This window comes from Phocoena sinus, chromosome 8 (assembly GCF_008692025.1).
Source record: "Phocoena sinus isolate mPhoSin1 chromosome 8, mPhoSin1.pri, whole genome shotgun sequence".
Lineage (NCBI taxonomy): Eukaryota > Metazoa > Chordata > Mammalia > Artiodactyla > Phocoenidae > Phocoena > Phocoena sinus.
The window spans coordinates 40,752,364-40,769,361 of NC_045770.1; the positions used below are offsets into that span (position 1 = coordinate 40,752,364).

General features: G+C 41.9%; 2 protein-coding genes across 4 annotated transcripts in view; one reads left to right on the forward strand and one right to left on the reverse strand.

Moving 5' to 3' along the window:
* The window catches only part of DEUP1 (deuterosome assembly protein 1), a 233,610-nt gene extending 218,947 nt beyond the window's left edge, over nt 1-14,663 (reverse strand). For both annotated transcript variants that reach the window (XM_032639856.1, XM_032639855.1), the window contains exons 1-3: nt 14,604-14,663; nt 13,963-14,084; nt 1,606-1,760 (exon numbers count right to left, since the gene is read on the reverse strand). The gene's annotated coding sequence lies outside the window, so the exon portion shown is untranslated. The remainder of the gene's footprint in view (nt 1-1,605; nt 1,761-13,962; nt 14,085-14,603) is intronic.
* Nucleotides 14,664-14,717: 54 nt separating this feature from the next.
* Nucleotides 14,718-16,998, forward strand: part of SLC36A4 (solute carrier family 36 member 4) — a 46,146-nt gene continuing 43,865 nt past the window's right edge. Inside the window, exon 1 of one of the 2 annotated variants that reach the window (XM_032639861.1) lies at nt 14,718-14,890. In XM_032639861.1, the coding sequence (XP_032495752.1) occupies nt 14,839-14,890 (52 nt within the window). In that variant the 5' untranslated portion in view covers nt 14,718-14,838. The remainder of the gene's footprint in view (nt 14,891-16,998) is intronic. The other variant, XM_032639864.1, reaches the window with a different exon arrangement.

The window sequence follows — 16,998 nt, forward strand, 5'->3', positions numbered from 1 at the left end:
CAACCAACCAGTACAAACCAATTTAGCCTGAGCTTAAATATCAGAGTTATCTCATTCCCTCCCCCCATCTGGCCAATGCACAGACCCAGCTGGTTCTAACACTGTGCTATGTTCACCTCAGCAGAGCATGCCCACTGTCACCTCCCATCAGGCCTCCTCACACTTCACTTGTATTGCAGGGGTGTATTAACTCAGCACCCCGAGATTAGGCTGTGTCCCACCTGATTATCCTCTACGTTGCTGCTTATGTCCTCCTAGAGCTAAAATCTAATCACAGCAGTCCCCAGAAGATTAGTGGTTCTCAACTGGGATGTCTCCCCAGATTGCCCAGGAGTTTTGAAAAACTGAACTGCAAATGAGACTTACTTAGTCTCTGGCACTGGGGCAAGGGCCTGTGTACTTTGAGAAAGCTCCTCATGGGTTCTGATGATTAAGAGTCATTGCTGTAATGGAACCTCAATGCCTAGTGAAAACACCTTAGGTTTGTTATTGTGATATTTAAGGCACTAACTTTTGCTTCGAGCCATATCTCCCTTACTCCTTACATATCCCAAAGTCTGGCGCAAACTGACTACAACAGTTACTGTTTCCTGAATGCCTCCTGATGTGTCATACCTTTCATTAGTCTGCTTTTGTTACCAGGAATACCCTTTCTTCTCCATTTGTTTCTCTCAATTATGCCTTTTCTTCAAGGGCAAGCTTAAATGAGACTAATTTCGATAAAAATACATTTGAAGCACTTAGAATAGCTCTTGAGTGATAATAAGCCCTCATAAATACTAGTGGATGTTGTTATTATGATGATATAAATTTTAAAATTCCACTTCCATGAATCCTTACCTTCCCCTAAGTCAAAACTACTCTCTCCTTCTTTTTTGTTTCCATTGCCCTTTGTTTCTACTCCTTTTAGGGTACTTGTCAGATTCTATTTCATTTTCCAGTTATTTTTGTACCAGCCTCACCTCTCCTGGTAAGTGCATCCTTGTTGATGAATTCTGGGCTGGTCAAGGACCACATCATATTCAAAACCCTATAGTCGGGGCTTCCCTGGTGGCTCAGTGGTTAGGAATCCGCCTGCCAACGCAGGGGACACGGGTTCGAGCCCTGATCTGGGAGGAGCCCACATGCCGCGGAGCAACTAAGTCCGTGCGCCACAACTGCTGAGCCGGCGTGCCTAGAGCCCGTGCTCCGCAGCAACAGAGGCCACCCCAATGAGAGGCCCGTGTACCGCGATGAAGAGTAGCCCCCGCTCGCCGCAACTATAGAAAGCCCGTGGGCAGCAATGAAGCTCCAACGCAGCCAAAATAGACAAATAAAATTTATAAAAACAAACAAACAAAAACCCCTCCAGTCCCCACTTAGTCTTGCTCACAGTTATATTCTCAACAAATTTTTACTCTTTTAAATTGAGCTCTAAATGATCCATGTTAATTGCCCATCCAGCCAGAAGCAGATGTTAAGGGGCATTTCCAGCCTTCATGCCCAGCACGTCTTATCTCAGAGCTGAGCAGCGGAGAAGCCTAAGAGCCCTTTAAATTAAAAGTGGCAAGAGAATTTCCAATCAGAGCGGGGAGAAGAAGACATTAACGTTGTTTGAGTACATACCGTCTGCCAGGACACCATGGTCTGTTCGCCCTTGAAACAGCTGTGTGGTGTGGAGCTGCTCCTGCCTTGTCATGTACTCTTCCCTCCCGTTGTTTGCTCAATGTAACATTTACGTCTGACATTTGCTTAGCGCACCTCCCCAGTTGTTTCTGAGCCTGGTAAAGAGGAAACAGTTCACTGGGTGGTAATGCCAGGTACTCAAGATTTTCCTCTGAGAATTCGGGACCAGAGCTGTCGAGCAAGGGCACAATTTGTGACTGATGTGTTAGCAGTGCTCTTTTGAAAAGTGTAACATACTGTTAAAGGTCAAAATATCTATAATTTGTCCTTACTGTCGGCTAGGTGGCTATTTAAATTGTTTTCGAAGGATGAGTTTCAAAGAGCAGTGGCTTTACCCAAATCTACCCTCCTGGGAGGGGTGACAGTATTGGACCATGGCATTATGTCCCTGTGAACGGTACCAGAAATGTAGATCCAACTCGCTGGAACAAGGGACAAGAGTGGCTCTCTGGGCATGTGCTCCCATGTTGGAAGGTGACTAGCACTGTGTATAGGGTGGCCATAAACTTACTATTCGAACTGGGACATTCCAAACAACAGAGTAAATTGGGGCTATCCCAGGCAAACTGGGACCTTTGCTATCAGAGCATGGATCACCCCATGGGAAATGGAGTCAAGGCAGCCACTCTTTTCAACAACAGATAAGCGCCAAAAGAGAAGATGTGAATCCTGAGAGCAAGTACAAAGATCTCTGGATGTGCCGGATTAATCTTGAAGTGACTGAACTATTCAATAAGTCTCTGTACTGTGACCTAACGTAAGAGCAGCCTTCTCAATCAAAAGAGCAAGTCATGCATTGGGTCGGCTGAGCAGAGTCAGGCCTCTTCTTGTAAACACCGCCCTGTGACAATGGGGAGGTGTGGACTCTGCCTGTGCACTGAAGCTAACACCTGAACTGGGAGTGTCAGTGGGGGGCGGTCGTCACACTGACTGCATCCGCCATCTTCTGGACTCTCCAGCCAAGTGGTCATCCTAGGGCCTCTCCAAATCCTGACTCCATCTTCAAGGCTCAGTCAGAGGTGAACTGCTCTAGGAAGTATTCTCACGGTCCTTCAAATGCCACCGCTTTCCACTTCCTCAGAACTGCTATACCTCCTCTACTACAGATTTTGAGATTTAAGGGGAAATGCATCACCAGGCCAACTAGAAGGCACCTCTACTTATTTTAAACCCCTGTCACGTTGAGAAGTTGTTCAGTCCAGTTGTTCCGCCCTTGGCATATACAGCTGTGCATGGGTAAGTGTTCTTGCACGTGGACTGTTTTGTGTTCCCAAATTGACTGGGCAAATGAACCATTGTCCCTCCTCCACGCACATGACTCAATGATCAGTGAATACTTGTTGATTTTGAGAAGCTTGTTTTGTATGTAGAACCATCCTGGGTTTGTTCCAAGTGGAAGAGCTGTTAACTTCAAAAATTACCTGAGCTTTCCCCTTATTTCTCAACACATTACCAAAAAGCCCTATCCTAGTCTGGTATGGATAATCAGACTGCTTAGAGACACAGGGGCATGGAGTCAATATTTTAGCCAGCAGGGTGTTGCTGACAGCCTGAAGTATGCAGTGGAAATGGTATAATCAGTAGAAGCTTTAAAATCCATCAGATCAGAATTGGGGTCCTGGGTCTGGTTTTTACTATGGGGCTTTGGGATTCACTTCCTTTCTGAGCATCAGTTATTTCTAAAATATTGATAATAACATCTGTTTTGCAGGGCTGTTGCGAGGATTAAATGAGATAACATATAAGAAAGCACTTAGCATGAGGCCTAGAACAGAGTAAGTGCTCAGTACATGTTAGATAATCCTCAAGCTGAATGGGTTCCCTATGTTGTTTTAGGGGATGCCAAATCCTGTAAGCCTAGGACAGAAGATGAGAGTGGTTGTAAGAAAAAGAGGAATAAAGAAATCTCAGTGATTACACCTGATGCCAGATGCCTGGAAAGGAGTGTGGTAAAGAAACAATAATCCTGGAGTTTGGATTGACTTCTCTGGAACCTTTCACTTTAAATGTAATCAGTTGTAAACTGTATCTTCAGCCTGAAAATATTTCAGCAAATTTGAGAAACTACAGAAAAGCATTTCCCAAAGTTTGGTCCATGGAACACCAGTCGTAAGAGTTAATTCATGAAAAATGGTTCTGATGTCAAGTGTGCTTGTTAAATACTGCGTTCTGTATCACCCTCTTGGATATGGCCATGCACATTAACATATTAGAGACTATGAAAACTCTGCATTAAATAAAACTGTTTCGTTTTGTTAAACTTATTTGACCATGGAACACTTTCCACATGACATTTGTTTACACTGACTTTACTATTCCAAAAACAAATTTCAGGAAATACTGCTTCAAAATGGTGGCTCTCAAACTTCAGCATGCATCAGAATCACCCTGGTGGGCTTGTTAAAATACAAATACCTGGGACACACCCTCAGCATTTCTGAGTCAGTAGGTCTGGGGTGGGGGCCAAGAATTTATATTTCTAGCAAGTTTCTACGTGATGCTGATGTTACTGGTCTAGGGACTACACTTTGAGAACTAGTGTTTTAGAATATAGAAATTCCACCAGGCTCTCTCATGTTATTTCCTAGAACAATGCTTCTCAAACTTGAATGTGCCACCAATCACATTGTATTGTTTTACAAATAGAGATTCTGATCAGTAGATCTGGGGTGTGGTCTGAGATTCTTCATTGAAAGACAAGGATGCTGTTGGTTCATGGACCCAACTTTGAGAAGTGAACCAATAGAACGTGATACTGCCCAAGCTCTTTTGCTTTCCAAGTAATGAGGCATCCTTCTATCAAAACTTCTCTAAGTATTTCTGTAAATTCCAAGTTAACCAGAAAAGTAAACTGATTTCCTTTGTCTATCTGGACAAACACAAAATTTCACAGGATTTGTGTGGAGCAAGTTTTCTGCTGACATTATCAGGCTAACATAGACTTGAGTAAGAGTCTGTAATCTTTTCTTCGTATGATTTACTGTAAACCTTATAGTCATCTGAATGAAAGCTTGTATTCATTAGCTGTGGGTGACAGAGACCCAACGTAACAATGATTCAAATAAGATTTCTCTCTCATAACGAAGTCCAAGATGATGTTACTAGTTCTACTCTAGGAAATCATCAAGGGCCCAGGCTCCTTCTGTTTTGGTGGCTTGTCATCCCTAGAGTGTTACCCTTATTTGCATGGTTCAAGGGCAAGACTCATATGCTGCATATTCTTCCTGCTCAGATCTTATTGGCCAGAGTCTAGTCATACAGCACACAAGGCTAGGTTCCCATGTGCAGAGTTAAAAGTTGTATTTCAATGAAAGAAAAAGAAGGGACAATGAATAATCTCTGTTATAGCAATGATACTAATAAATTGTGGAAGGGGAGGGAAAATGGGGGCATGGGGATAGCAATTTGCTTGAGGGACATTCACTTAAGGTATTAAGATATGCCTGTGTGTTACTCTAGACCTGGTGGAAAGTACTGTTGTAGAATACACTTTTTAAATGTTTCCTGGTTTATCTTTCTTTCTCAACAGTAGAAGAAGATAATTACAAAGACAGTAGATGGTTCAGCAGCAAATTTTTATAAACCCGTTAAATGGGCTTCAGGAGTCCTGCAAGGAACCAATTCCTGTGAATAGCAGCCGTTACCGACGTGTTCTTCCATTGGTTTGGATAGTATACAGGAGAGCAGCTTTTCTGGGGGAAATTCTTTGACCATTCAGTTGTAACAACCTGGAATTCAGCCCAATTTGGGCTAGTGGCTTCATGTTTTCAGGACATGCTTAAAGAAATCAAGCTGTGGAACATGCATAGCAATTGTAAGGCACTATTTTGTACAGCACGAGGATGTAATTTATGGTCAACTCCAGGAGGTACCCTCTTATGCATGGAAAACCTATCCGCCATGAATGGAAAGTCTACTCTGTCCCCATTTCTACTGTACTAGTCCAAGTCCAGAAGGTATGAGGCCAGGCAAATTTTATGCACGGAGAGCTATATTCCAGAATCAAGTTTTTTTGTTTTTACATTTTTTAATTGAAATATAATTGATATATAATGTTTCAGGTATTCAGCATAGTGATTCAGTTTATATATTTATATATAAACACATATATATATTCTCTTTCAGATTCTTTTCTATTATAGGCTATTCCAAGATACTGAATACAGTTCCCTGTGCTATACAGTAGGTCCTTGTTGTTTACCTATTTTACATATATAGTGTGTATCTGCTAATCCCGAACTCTTAATTTATCCCTCCCCCCCATTCCCCTTTGGTAACCATAAGTTTGTTTTCTATGTCAGAATCAAGTTGTGGTAATTGACATGTAAATGAAGATATTAAGAGTCTTATTTTTAAAAACCTAAGTGTTGTGATATAAATAGCTTTGTTTTTTATTTCCTGAAAGAGCCACATTTGAATGATCGCCAATAAAGTCAAACTTGTTAGATGGTAAAGAATTTCTTGACACAATTAATGTAGATCCAAAGAGCTGATTAGAGGATGAATTAGGAAACATTTATATAGGCAAAATGAACTGTTCCTTGGTCAATTTCTCACTTCTCTGACTTAATACAATAGCCCATCTTTAAGAAGTCAATCACTGATCTAATTTATTATAAAATGGATGCAGTCTATTGAGAAAATCAGGTCAAAGTGCTTAGCCATTTTATGAGGGAAAAATCAAACAATGAACAATCATGGGCTATTATGACTGAGAAACAAAATTGACAGGAACAGAACCATATAAATGGAGCCCAGTGTGGTTGGCTACCAGCTTGGCCTTAAAGGAAACAGGGTGGTGACATTTTCTTTTTAAAAGGGTACCTTTTTCTAAGGACGTCTTGTCTTATAAACGTCTGAGGACATGAGCTGGAATGCAATCCTCTAGCTGGAAGATCTCCTGTCTCCTGAGTGGAAACTTTCTAACTTCCACGCCACTCTTTTTCATTACAAAAAAGCAGATTATGTGTACTTATTTTCTCTAATGAGGTCCACTGGGGATCGGCATCTCCTAGGCAGATTTCCCTAGTGAGGTATGGTTCTACTCCTTCCCAATGCAGCTGGTATCACTCAACGTTATTAAGTTGTGAGCAAGCTCCTCAGATCACCGTGGAGAGTGTTCTAAGTAGTGGAAATTCTAGGATTCCTCAGGCCTGACATGTGTCTCTGGTGACCTACTTACCATCAGTAAGTCTTTCACATACTCCCTTTGAACTGTGATAAAAAGTAGGCTACACAAAAACTGACGGGTATGGCCTATCAAATCAAATCCCAAACCAGACCCTGATGTTAAAATCCTGAAACAGAGGGGGCTTATCAAGTTAAATTTTACACGTGAGGATAATGAATTCTTAGTGACCAGAGAAAACCCAGACTTCTGTACTTGGCATGACAATAGTTTCATTAGAAGGCAATGCAGGTTAAATAACTTCCTTGTAGGTTAATATTTAACGAATACATAATGTTTAAAATGGAAAGAAGCACATTTTTGAAAGCACTCTTCTTCTTTTAAGCCTTTTGGAAGGACACCTGGGATTTATTTAAGTACAAGTTTTAAGTCTTCTTACCATTTATATTAAATACCAAAAGGAATAAATAACACGTGGGAAAATAAGTGTGTGCTTCCTAGCACCTGCCGTAAGTCACTTTTTCTGTTGCCCTTCACAGGGTAATATTTTCAGAGGACAATGTTGAATATGTGAGTAGTGACATTTATGTCAGAGTTTAGCCCCAAGAGTGAAGCTCAATTACCTGATTTCCCGAGGATCTTCCTTACCTTTCATTGGCTCTATGAGAACGGACAGACAATACGTACAATGCACTAATGACTCAATCACACCACCAACCAGTGGCCTGCAGCGTGGAAATGCACCCACAACCTGCCAGCTCAGGAGTCACGCCCTCCTTCAAGTGGCTGGGATGCTCAGTGGTTTGCAACATGCATCCCAGCGTTGCAACTGAACTTGGTTTTCAGCTGTGGGACTTTGGGCAAGTCGCTTCATCTGTCTAAGCCTCAGTTTTTTTCAGCTAAAAAATGGGGTAATACAACACCTGCCTCGTAGGGTTGCTGTGCAGGGTAAGTGGGGTAATTTATGAGTGAAACTCACTTAGCGTGGGGCTTGCCTCCATGAAAGTTAGATTCCCTTGTTGTTACATTTATTACTATGACTACTTTCAACAAAATTAACTAGACCCTTGTGATGTGAGAACTCATTTTCTTACCTTTTTAAAATATGACTTAGAAGAAAAGGTTAAGAGCAAGAATCTAGTTAAAGGGACCAAACTGAACTAACCTAACCTAGCTCTTATCATTTTACCCCCTCTTTTTAACCCCATCTTTGCCCCACTGCCAAATGGCAGAAAAGTGGAGCCTCCATGGACAATTTTTCTAGGATAATTTACAATTTCATATACAGCCCTAGGACAGTATATCCTCAGTAGGGCCCTCCAGGAACTGGACATGGGGGAGGCAAGATGAGAGGACGGGACTGCAGAAAATTCTATTCCCAACTTAATAGCCCTGAAGAAAGGGGAAGAGCCTGGAGATGATAGATGGATAGGCAGAGAGAGTGACATATGATAGGGGCCCTCACTTGGTACCCAGGTACTGCTCTACCCAGCATGCTTTCGTTTTTTGGTCAGAAGCCTGAGTGTTTCGCCAAAATCAAGGCAACAGCTGCTTCACTAACTGCCGCCCTCCTACCTGACGATTATTGGCCTGAATCAATAACCACCCCCAAGAAAGTTACTGAGGTGGTAATGAAAGCCATACAGGATTCCAAATCTTAAGAACTTTCTGGGATACGGATGTGATTTCCCATTGTCTGAATAAATGTTTCTGGAGACAGTGTAGTTGAAACTTGACACTACTATTGGATTTTGAGCAAATCGTTTAACTTCTCTTACTCTCAGTTTCTTCATTTGTAAACTGGAGATAATACATGAAGTCTTCTTAGGGAAATAAATGAGATTATGTATGTGCAGTTATAAAGGTCTCACCAGGAAACAGCTGGCAGATGCATACATACTCATACAAAGTGCTAACTGAGGAGAGTCGAAGAGAGGAACTCTTTACAATGATATGGGCAGTTTTTCAAGAACATCAACAGGGGATGATGTAGTATCCGAGGGCAGGCAGTGGGGAGGAGGAACATTCCTGCCTCTATGCCTGGAAAGGCAATAAGAAGGAGTGTTTACCGGGACCCTGGAAAGGGCTGCCTGATAGAAGCTGTGACTTTCTTAGAGGGATGCAGCCAACCTGTAGGGTACTTAGTAAGGAGGGTACCAGAAAAATGAATTCCTGACCTCCTTCACCTCTGTCCTAGGATCGACCTCCTTCCACTATCTCCAAACCTCAAAACCAATTGGAGGCCCATTGAAGCATTCTATACAGGACAGCCTTCTGGGACCCAGAACAGGATGGAAAAAGTGGGAAAGAGGATCTGAGGGGGAAACAGAAGACAAGTGGAGAACGCTTTCAGGCACATAGTATTTTGCCTGGTGCCTAGGTGGTATGTAATTATAATTATTACAGCAAAGAAAAGAATACACAGACCAGGTTTCAAATTCTAGCTCTACCTTTGCGGGCGTGAGTGGCAAATAATCCAAGAATTTTTCAGAAGTGTTCAAAGCTTTATAAATGTAGACTTGCTGAACATTTTCAGAGATGTATTTCAGTTGTCTGCTTATTGTCAAGGGGCTTTTTCCGATAATATTGTCTCGTATGCTCAGTGGTACATGTTTCAAGCACAATCTTAACTGTATTGCTTCAGCTTTCTGGGAAAAGACCCTAAGTGTGGTCGATCTGGGATTTAATGGGAATTCCACTGACACCCAGTTCATTTGGGTTCCCTTCGTCCTGAAGTGTCAAGCTTTTCTAGGGAGTCCTTCTTGGGTCCATTAATGAAACAAGTATTCAATTCAGAGTCTTCAATAAATGCCACGTTGTGTGGAGAATTTACCTTTTCCCAATCCAAATGACAAAAAGACACTATTTATGATGGTGATACAATTTTGTATATAAATAATCTAAAAGCAGGATGTAGCAGTAGTTGGGTAAATTGATATTTAAAAACTCTATTTCTTGTAGGCCAGCAGTCTTTCTCAAGACGGGTCCCTCTCATTTTGACTATAAAATTTCAAAGGACTTTTGAGAAAATCTCCTCTCTTCAGTCATTCCCAGTCATTCGAATGTAAATTCTGAAACTGCTGTCTCCCCAGTCACAGAGATAACTGACATTAAAAATGAAGTATTTGAAATCAACTAAGAACAGGAAAACGTAAATTTAAAAAAATAACAAACTTCACATATACATGACTTTCTTGAATACCTGTCTTGACAAAAATTAGTGTTTGGCAGGGACCATGACTTTCCCTTTTTGTAAATTTAGTGTTTGTTTTTATCATGTACGCAAAGAATCAAAGAAGACATAATGAAAAACCAGTTCTCCCTACAATTCCCTTTCTCAAGAGGCAACCACTTCGAACTCCTCTGGTAGTTTCATTTGGTATTTACCTCCGTATCTGTAAATAACACTCTTACAGTAGTATTGATGTTTCAGCTTTAGATATTATCTATTTTCTCACCACTCTGAAAAGTGAGAATTTAGCTCTTTTACACAGCCTTCATAGAGAATATTTCGCCCCACCACACCCACATCTTCGAACAGAGTTGTAATACATTCTCTGTTAAAGTTATGTCTTGTGTTTTTATTATTATGACTTGACACATGTTATTCACCGCCAAGGAAAATGGCACACTGTACTTGTATTTCTTTTATCAATGTTTTGTGTTTGAAGGTATCCCTTCTTGGTACCTTCTGTTCTCCTGCCCCAATTTGGACTGCTTACTCTCTAGGACTGCTGCACAACTGGGACCCTGGCATTTGGCATTTTCTTGGGATTCACCTCTCCTGTGTTGGATCCCTGCTTTCCTGGATCCCACGTCTACTTCTTCCTAGGTTTACTCCTTAATTTTGATGGAGCATTCCTCCCATGCTTTCTAAGAGAAGGAACATAGGAAGTATATTTTTTGAGCTCTTATATATCTTAAAATGTGTTTATTTTATGCTTTCATCTGATTGATAGTTTGGCTAGGTATCAGATTCTAAGTTGGATGTGTCTTACTTCGGAAGTTGTAATGCACTGCTCCACCGTCCTCCAGCTTTTGTTGTTGCTACTGGGCAGTTAGATGCAACTGCAATTGAATGTGATCCCTTCCTTACCTTTTATTTTTCATTTTTTTATCTCAAAAAGCTGTTAGGAGCTCCCTATTACTTTCAGTGTTCTAAAATTTTACAATTTAGATATGTCTTGGCTTAAGTCTGTTTTCATTTGCTGTACTGGGTATTCAGTGTTGTACTGGGCAATCCTTCTAATTTGGAAACAAATACCCTTCAATTCTGAGAAATTCTGTTGTATTATTACTTTGATTTTTTCCTTCTCCTTGGACCTGCTAGACGAATCCTTAATTTTATTATATTTTCTATTTTCCTTTCTTTTCGTCTTTTTGTTCTACTTTTCGTTCCATGAACATTCCTTTTTTCCGTGGCATTCTATTCTTGTTTTATGGATGCACTATCTTTTAAAAAATTTTTGTTTGAGAATATCAGGTTTTTTTAGTTATCTTGTACTACTTGCATTCTCTTTCCCCAAGGCACAGTCTTCAGTTAATTTTAATCTACTAACTCAGTCATAAAGAGTTAAATAAAACAAACTTATTGGTAATAAAAGTATGGTTATCAGCAACAATTACTCCAACAAAGAAACTCTTAAGAGGACCAGTGCTGGTCAGCATGTTTCCTAAATTCTTCAACAGAAGACAGAAGTCATTAAAGTGGATATTAATTAGAAGATGGTGAGAAATTATCTCTATATACATTGAAAACATAAGAGGGTAAAACATATTTAAGATACATAATAAATAATATTTTACACAGAGGGAATCAAAATAGAGTAAATGCTGAGGATTTGGTCCGCTCAGCTTTTCTTTTTTGGAAACTGTTACCTTCTTCACACCGTCATCTGCAATAATTTCATCAGTACCTACCACATATATGACTTCGTTCACCCCTCACTTTACCAGTCTGGGGTGAGAACCTGATCTAAGTTGATCTAATCACAATTTTTTCCTGAGAAATTTAAAAACTGAAACTGAAAAAAAAGAAACTAGTGTCTTTCTGGACACCTGAACCATAAAATACAGAAATTGCGAGGGTTTAAGAACCATGTTTCCTGCCAGGTAAACCTGAGAAGCAGAGGACCTCTGCAGCAAAAAACCTGCACAGATATACAAGCAGGTGCACAGAGAATAGCAATGGCAGGAGAAGGAGACAGAGTCTCAGAGGCATCAAAATTAGCTGTTCCTGACCCCAGTCAAATCTCTGTCCTGGGGATCTCAGTAAAAGTCCCCCTTTGTCTTAAGTTAGTTTAAGCTGGTCCCTCTCTCTAGTACAATAAAAAACTCCTAATTAATATGTTCAGTTTACTTGATGCTTTCTGTGAACTAGGCAATGGACTAATGTTCTAAATACTTTATCTCATTAAATCTTCACAACAAACTGTGATGTTGGAAATATTATTTTACACATGAAGAAACTTTTGAGATCTAACTACTGTATAAAAGATGCTATCTAGATGTTCCACAGGTGTCTCAAATCAACATGTCTGAAACACAGCCGTTTCTCCATCTGTGAAATGGTGAAGGCTATTCTCACAGCCTGAACTGCTTGTCTCCCTACATACATCTAACTCCTTCTAATCTTGAGGTGTCAGCTTAAATGTTCTCCGAGAAGACTGTCCTGCCTACTCAATCCGAAGTAGTTTCTCCAGTAGCACCCTATTACTATTTTCTTCACCAACACTGTAATTACATAGTTAATATTTTGTTTAGTTCTTTTCTTTTGCAACCTCCTATACTAGACTATTAACTCCAGTTCATACCAATATTCTTTGCCATTACAGACTCTGCATCTAGCATAGTCCCTGGCACAGGGGAGGTGCTCCATAAATGTTTGGATAAATTAAAGCTTTCTAAATATTTCCCTTCGTGTATCCATGAGGCTATATTCAACAACTTTCAACACCTATTTACTGAACCACTGATACATGCAGGACACTCTGCTAGGCCTTTTGAGACAAAGACACAGACAAAGATACAGCTTCTCTCCTGCAGGCATTCACAGTATAGCAGAAGACTCGGACAGGGAAATAATTATAATGCACAGGGAGAGATGTTACAACAGAGATATGAACAAAGTATGGTAGTTACAAAGGAGGAAGTAATTGACAAATGATCCAGGAAGTTAAAGTGAGGAAAAGAAAGAAAGGAATCGCCAGGGTTCAAATAGTCAGATTCTTTATAATGTCTTTATTCTAATATAGCTTTTCCCTATACCCTCTTCTAGTTCACAAGATCTGGGGCAGAAGTCACAGTAAATATCTTCTCAAGTAGTGCAATATGAAACCATATAATTGTCTTGAATTTTACGATCATCCCTATCACTTGGCTTATCTCCATATCAGTCTGTAAAAACACTGAGCCTGGCTGCCTGCCTCGGCCCAGGCCTCCATTACAGGTCAGACCTTTTTCCCTTCCACACTGCCAGATCTGCTTTTCCTGATGCTGAGATTAGAGGACAATGGCTTTTGATCCCTTTTAACACTCAAAGGATAATGTTGCTCTTTCAAGACACTGTCCCAAGTGTTCTCACTACAATGGGTGGTTTCTTGGACAGTTACCTATCCGATGCCTGTCTTCTCTCCCACTGATCTGTAACTAGGTACCCCACCCCAATACGGCTTAGGGACTATTCCTCTAGTTATGATCCACCACGATAGAGTTCTCTATCTCCCCTACATCTTTGTTATGTGTCAGGAACATTTTACAGAAAACCTTTCTTTGGGGCTTGCAAGTGTATGTTTGTGAATGACTGGGGTTGATTTAAGGAAAACAAAGGGTTTTGGCAAACCACTAGTAAAACTCACAAAAGATGCAACAGGAGGAAAGATACAGATATTATGTAACTGCGTACTTTTTAAATCTTAGCATTTTAAATATTTATCACTATCACCATGTAGTTATATCAGTGATCCTAGAAATCAGACCCCCCCCCCCCCCCCATCAAAACAACAAACCAACTTTCCTCAGAAGACCCTACTGAAATAGAACGGACAAAAAGAAAAAGTCTTATGTCCTGGCTTTAAAGAACTATGAAATGAAAAAAAAAAAAAAAAAAGAGCGATTTCAAAATTAAAGCATTTTCATTCTATCCAAAAGCCTGCTTCAGATGTACCCACCTGAGGGGCCAGCTGCATATTGTAAGCCCCAGCTCTGGCTGCAGATAGAATTCCATCTTTGCCATTTACTACTTTATTATCCTTGGACAGGTTACTTAGCTCTGTGTGTTTAGTTCCCACATCTGTAAAATGGATATACACATCAGAATTATCGCACAGGCTTGTCATCTGAATTAAATAAGACAATGCATGTACAGTGCTTAAGAATATTTGACACTGCATCAATATAATTACTCTTAACCTTAATTTCCTTTCAACACTGCAGCTAACGTCAAGTATCTGAAGGGCACTGAAAAATCCTTAAAGTGAAACTATCTGACTAAATGAAACGCTACTTGAGGGCACCCTCTATCTCTAAATAGAGACATAGAGACAGAAAAACAAGTAGTCAGAACTCCAACATGGATGGGGCAAATTCCCTCCTACTTTGCATTCTTCAAGGTGCCTTGCAGAATGCTAAAGGCTTGCAAGTGGATGGCGTCCTGGAATTTAAGCTCGCGGTCATCTGTAAAGACACTCTCCCCACCCCCATCCCCACCAGGGAGCTATAGGCCTGGGTCTCCGCCAGCTCTAAGTTACTACCCCCAGTTATCTCCAAAACGTCCCTCCTCTCCCGTTACCCTGCCCTTCTGCAGGCGGACCTCCTCTCACTCGGGTCTTCTACCCCGAGCGCTGCTCACTGGCCGCAACCCAACGCCCCAGGAAGGCTCCTCGAGCCCCGGCGCCTCGGCCGGGCCGTCCCACTGCGCATGCTCCCCGCCGCGCGGGTGCGGTGCGCCTGGCCGGGCGCGGTTCCCGCTCAGCCGGGAAGGCCTTGGCCACGCAGCGGCAGGAGCGCGCGTCCCGGGGCGGCGGCGTCCTGGAGACCCCCGAGAGATGGAAGCTGCGGCGCCGGCGGCGGCCGAGGCGGCTGGGCACGAAGAGCTCGGTGGGTGCTGGGCGCGGGTGGGGGCGCTGGCCGACGTGGCGCAGGGATGCGCGTCCGCGGGAAGCGCCGAGGCCCCGAGCCTGCGCTCGGCCTCGGCCGGGGTTTTGGGGGCGGTGCGGGCCCCCGGGCGGCCGCCCACCCTGCCCCACGCGTCAGGGTTCGCGTTTCCTGTCCCTAGACAGGGAGAAACGCGGAGTGCCTTTCCGGTCGTTGTTGAGGTTTCTTGGGGGTCAAGGTTCTTAGGGTTGTGGGGCTGGCGTGGGTTTGAATGTAAAACCATCAAAGCGGACCTCCCTGGGACATTTGGGTTGAGCCGAGGCTTAGGAGGTGACTGACCTCCGAGTCAGCACCTGCACAGGAACGAGTTGTCCGATATGAGAGCCGGGCCAGGCGAAAAGCTAGGCCCTACAGAGGGCGTCAAAATGTACGTGTGTGTCTGTGTGCGCGCGAGCGCGAGCGCGCGCTGACGGTTGTCGTGCGCTGGTGTACATTTCAAAGGCAATGCAGAGCCTTCGCAGACTCTCACTGTTTTTTTCCAACGATGCTTTAAGGAAGTTGCCATGGTTTGGCCTTTCAGACACGGCAGCCCTGTTCGGAGTCCCTGGTGAATCCTTAATTTACCGTCTGCCACCCCAGGAGTGGCGAGTGGGACGTGCTGACCAGACTGAGATACGACATGTAGTTGGCTCACTTGGCAGAGTTTGTTTTCCTGCTTTCCTCTGGTGTCTTGTCTCCTTGGCGACAGGGAATGCGAAACTTTGTTTATGGTTTCCCGCTGTCAAAAGGAAAACAAAAATAGAGATCGAGGTAGTAATAATATTGTTCCTCCCAGTTAGATGCATTGTATTAGGAATATTTGTAATTCGCTGCTAAATGATTAAAAAAGAAGTTGAGCTTTAAAGAAATACTTTATTATAGTAACAGATTGCTGTCCTGTAATAATGTGCAGGGCACTTTGCAGTTGATTTCTTTCAAGTCACAGTAATGGTAGAAATAAACGTAACATGTTGTTGAATGTTTACTGTGTCGAGCAGTGTAAGTGCTTTACATATGTTTTGTTTCCTTTAATCCTCACAGCAATGGGGAGGTAGGTGCAATTATTATCCCTGTTTTATAGATAGAATAATTTTAAGCTCATTAATGGCAGTACCCAGATAGGAATCCAGGTTTATCTGTTTTAAATTCGTTAATAACCCATCTTAGGAGGTGGGAAAATGTGCTTTCTCACGCATTGCTGGTAAAAGCAGTATAATATACTTATCCTTAAAAATGCACACATCGTTTGACTCAGCATTTCTACTTCTAGAAATATTTCCCAAGGAAATAAGTCATGTAACATATCAGTAGATGTTCATTACGTTATTTATAAATGAGAAAAGCTGGTGACTATCTAAATGTCCAATTAAAGGAAATTGTTTAGGTAAATTGTGATATAGCTGTGTAGTCATATACTCAATAGCCCTTTAAAGTCATGTGGGAAGATGTTCGCCATATGTATTTTTACTAACTGAAAAAGTTTTCTAAATTATTTTAATTTTTTAAAGTTATGTCTCTTCATTAATTCAACACATATTTGTTGAGCTTCTCCTATGTGCTAGGCACTGCTTTAGGCATTTGGGATACAACTGTGATACATTTGTGAACAACACAGATCAAGATTCCTGCTCTCATGGAACTTATATTCTAGTAAGAGGAAGCAGACAATGAACAGTAAAGACAATTATCAGTTAATTTAAAGTACATTAGGCTAAAAGTGCTATGGAAAAAAGAGCAGAGTAAGGGAAATCCGGAGAGAGCGTGGGAGTTAGGCAGTTTATAGCATTTTATAAAGTAGTCAGAATGGACCTTATTGAATAGGTGGGACTTGAGCAAAGGCTTGGAAGAGGTGAGGGAATTAGTCAAGTGGATATCTGAGGAAAGACTCTTCTAGGCAGAAAGAACAGCTGGAGTAAAGACAGAAGTAGTGAGGAGGGCAAGGAGGCTGAAGCAGAATGATCAAGGTGGTGATGAGGCCAGATTAAAGCGGTCCCCAACCTTTTTGGCACCAGGGACTGGTTTCGTGGAAGACAGTTTTTCCACCCGGTGAGTGCGGGGGGTGGGGTGGGGGG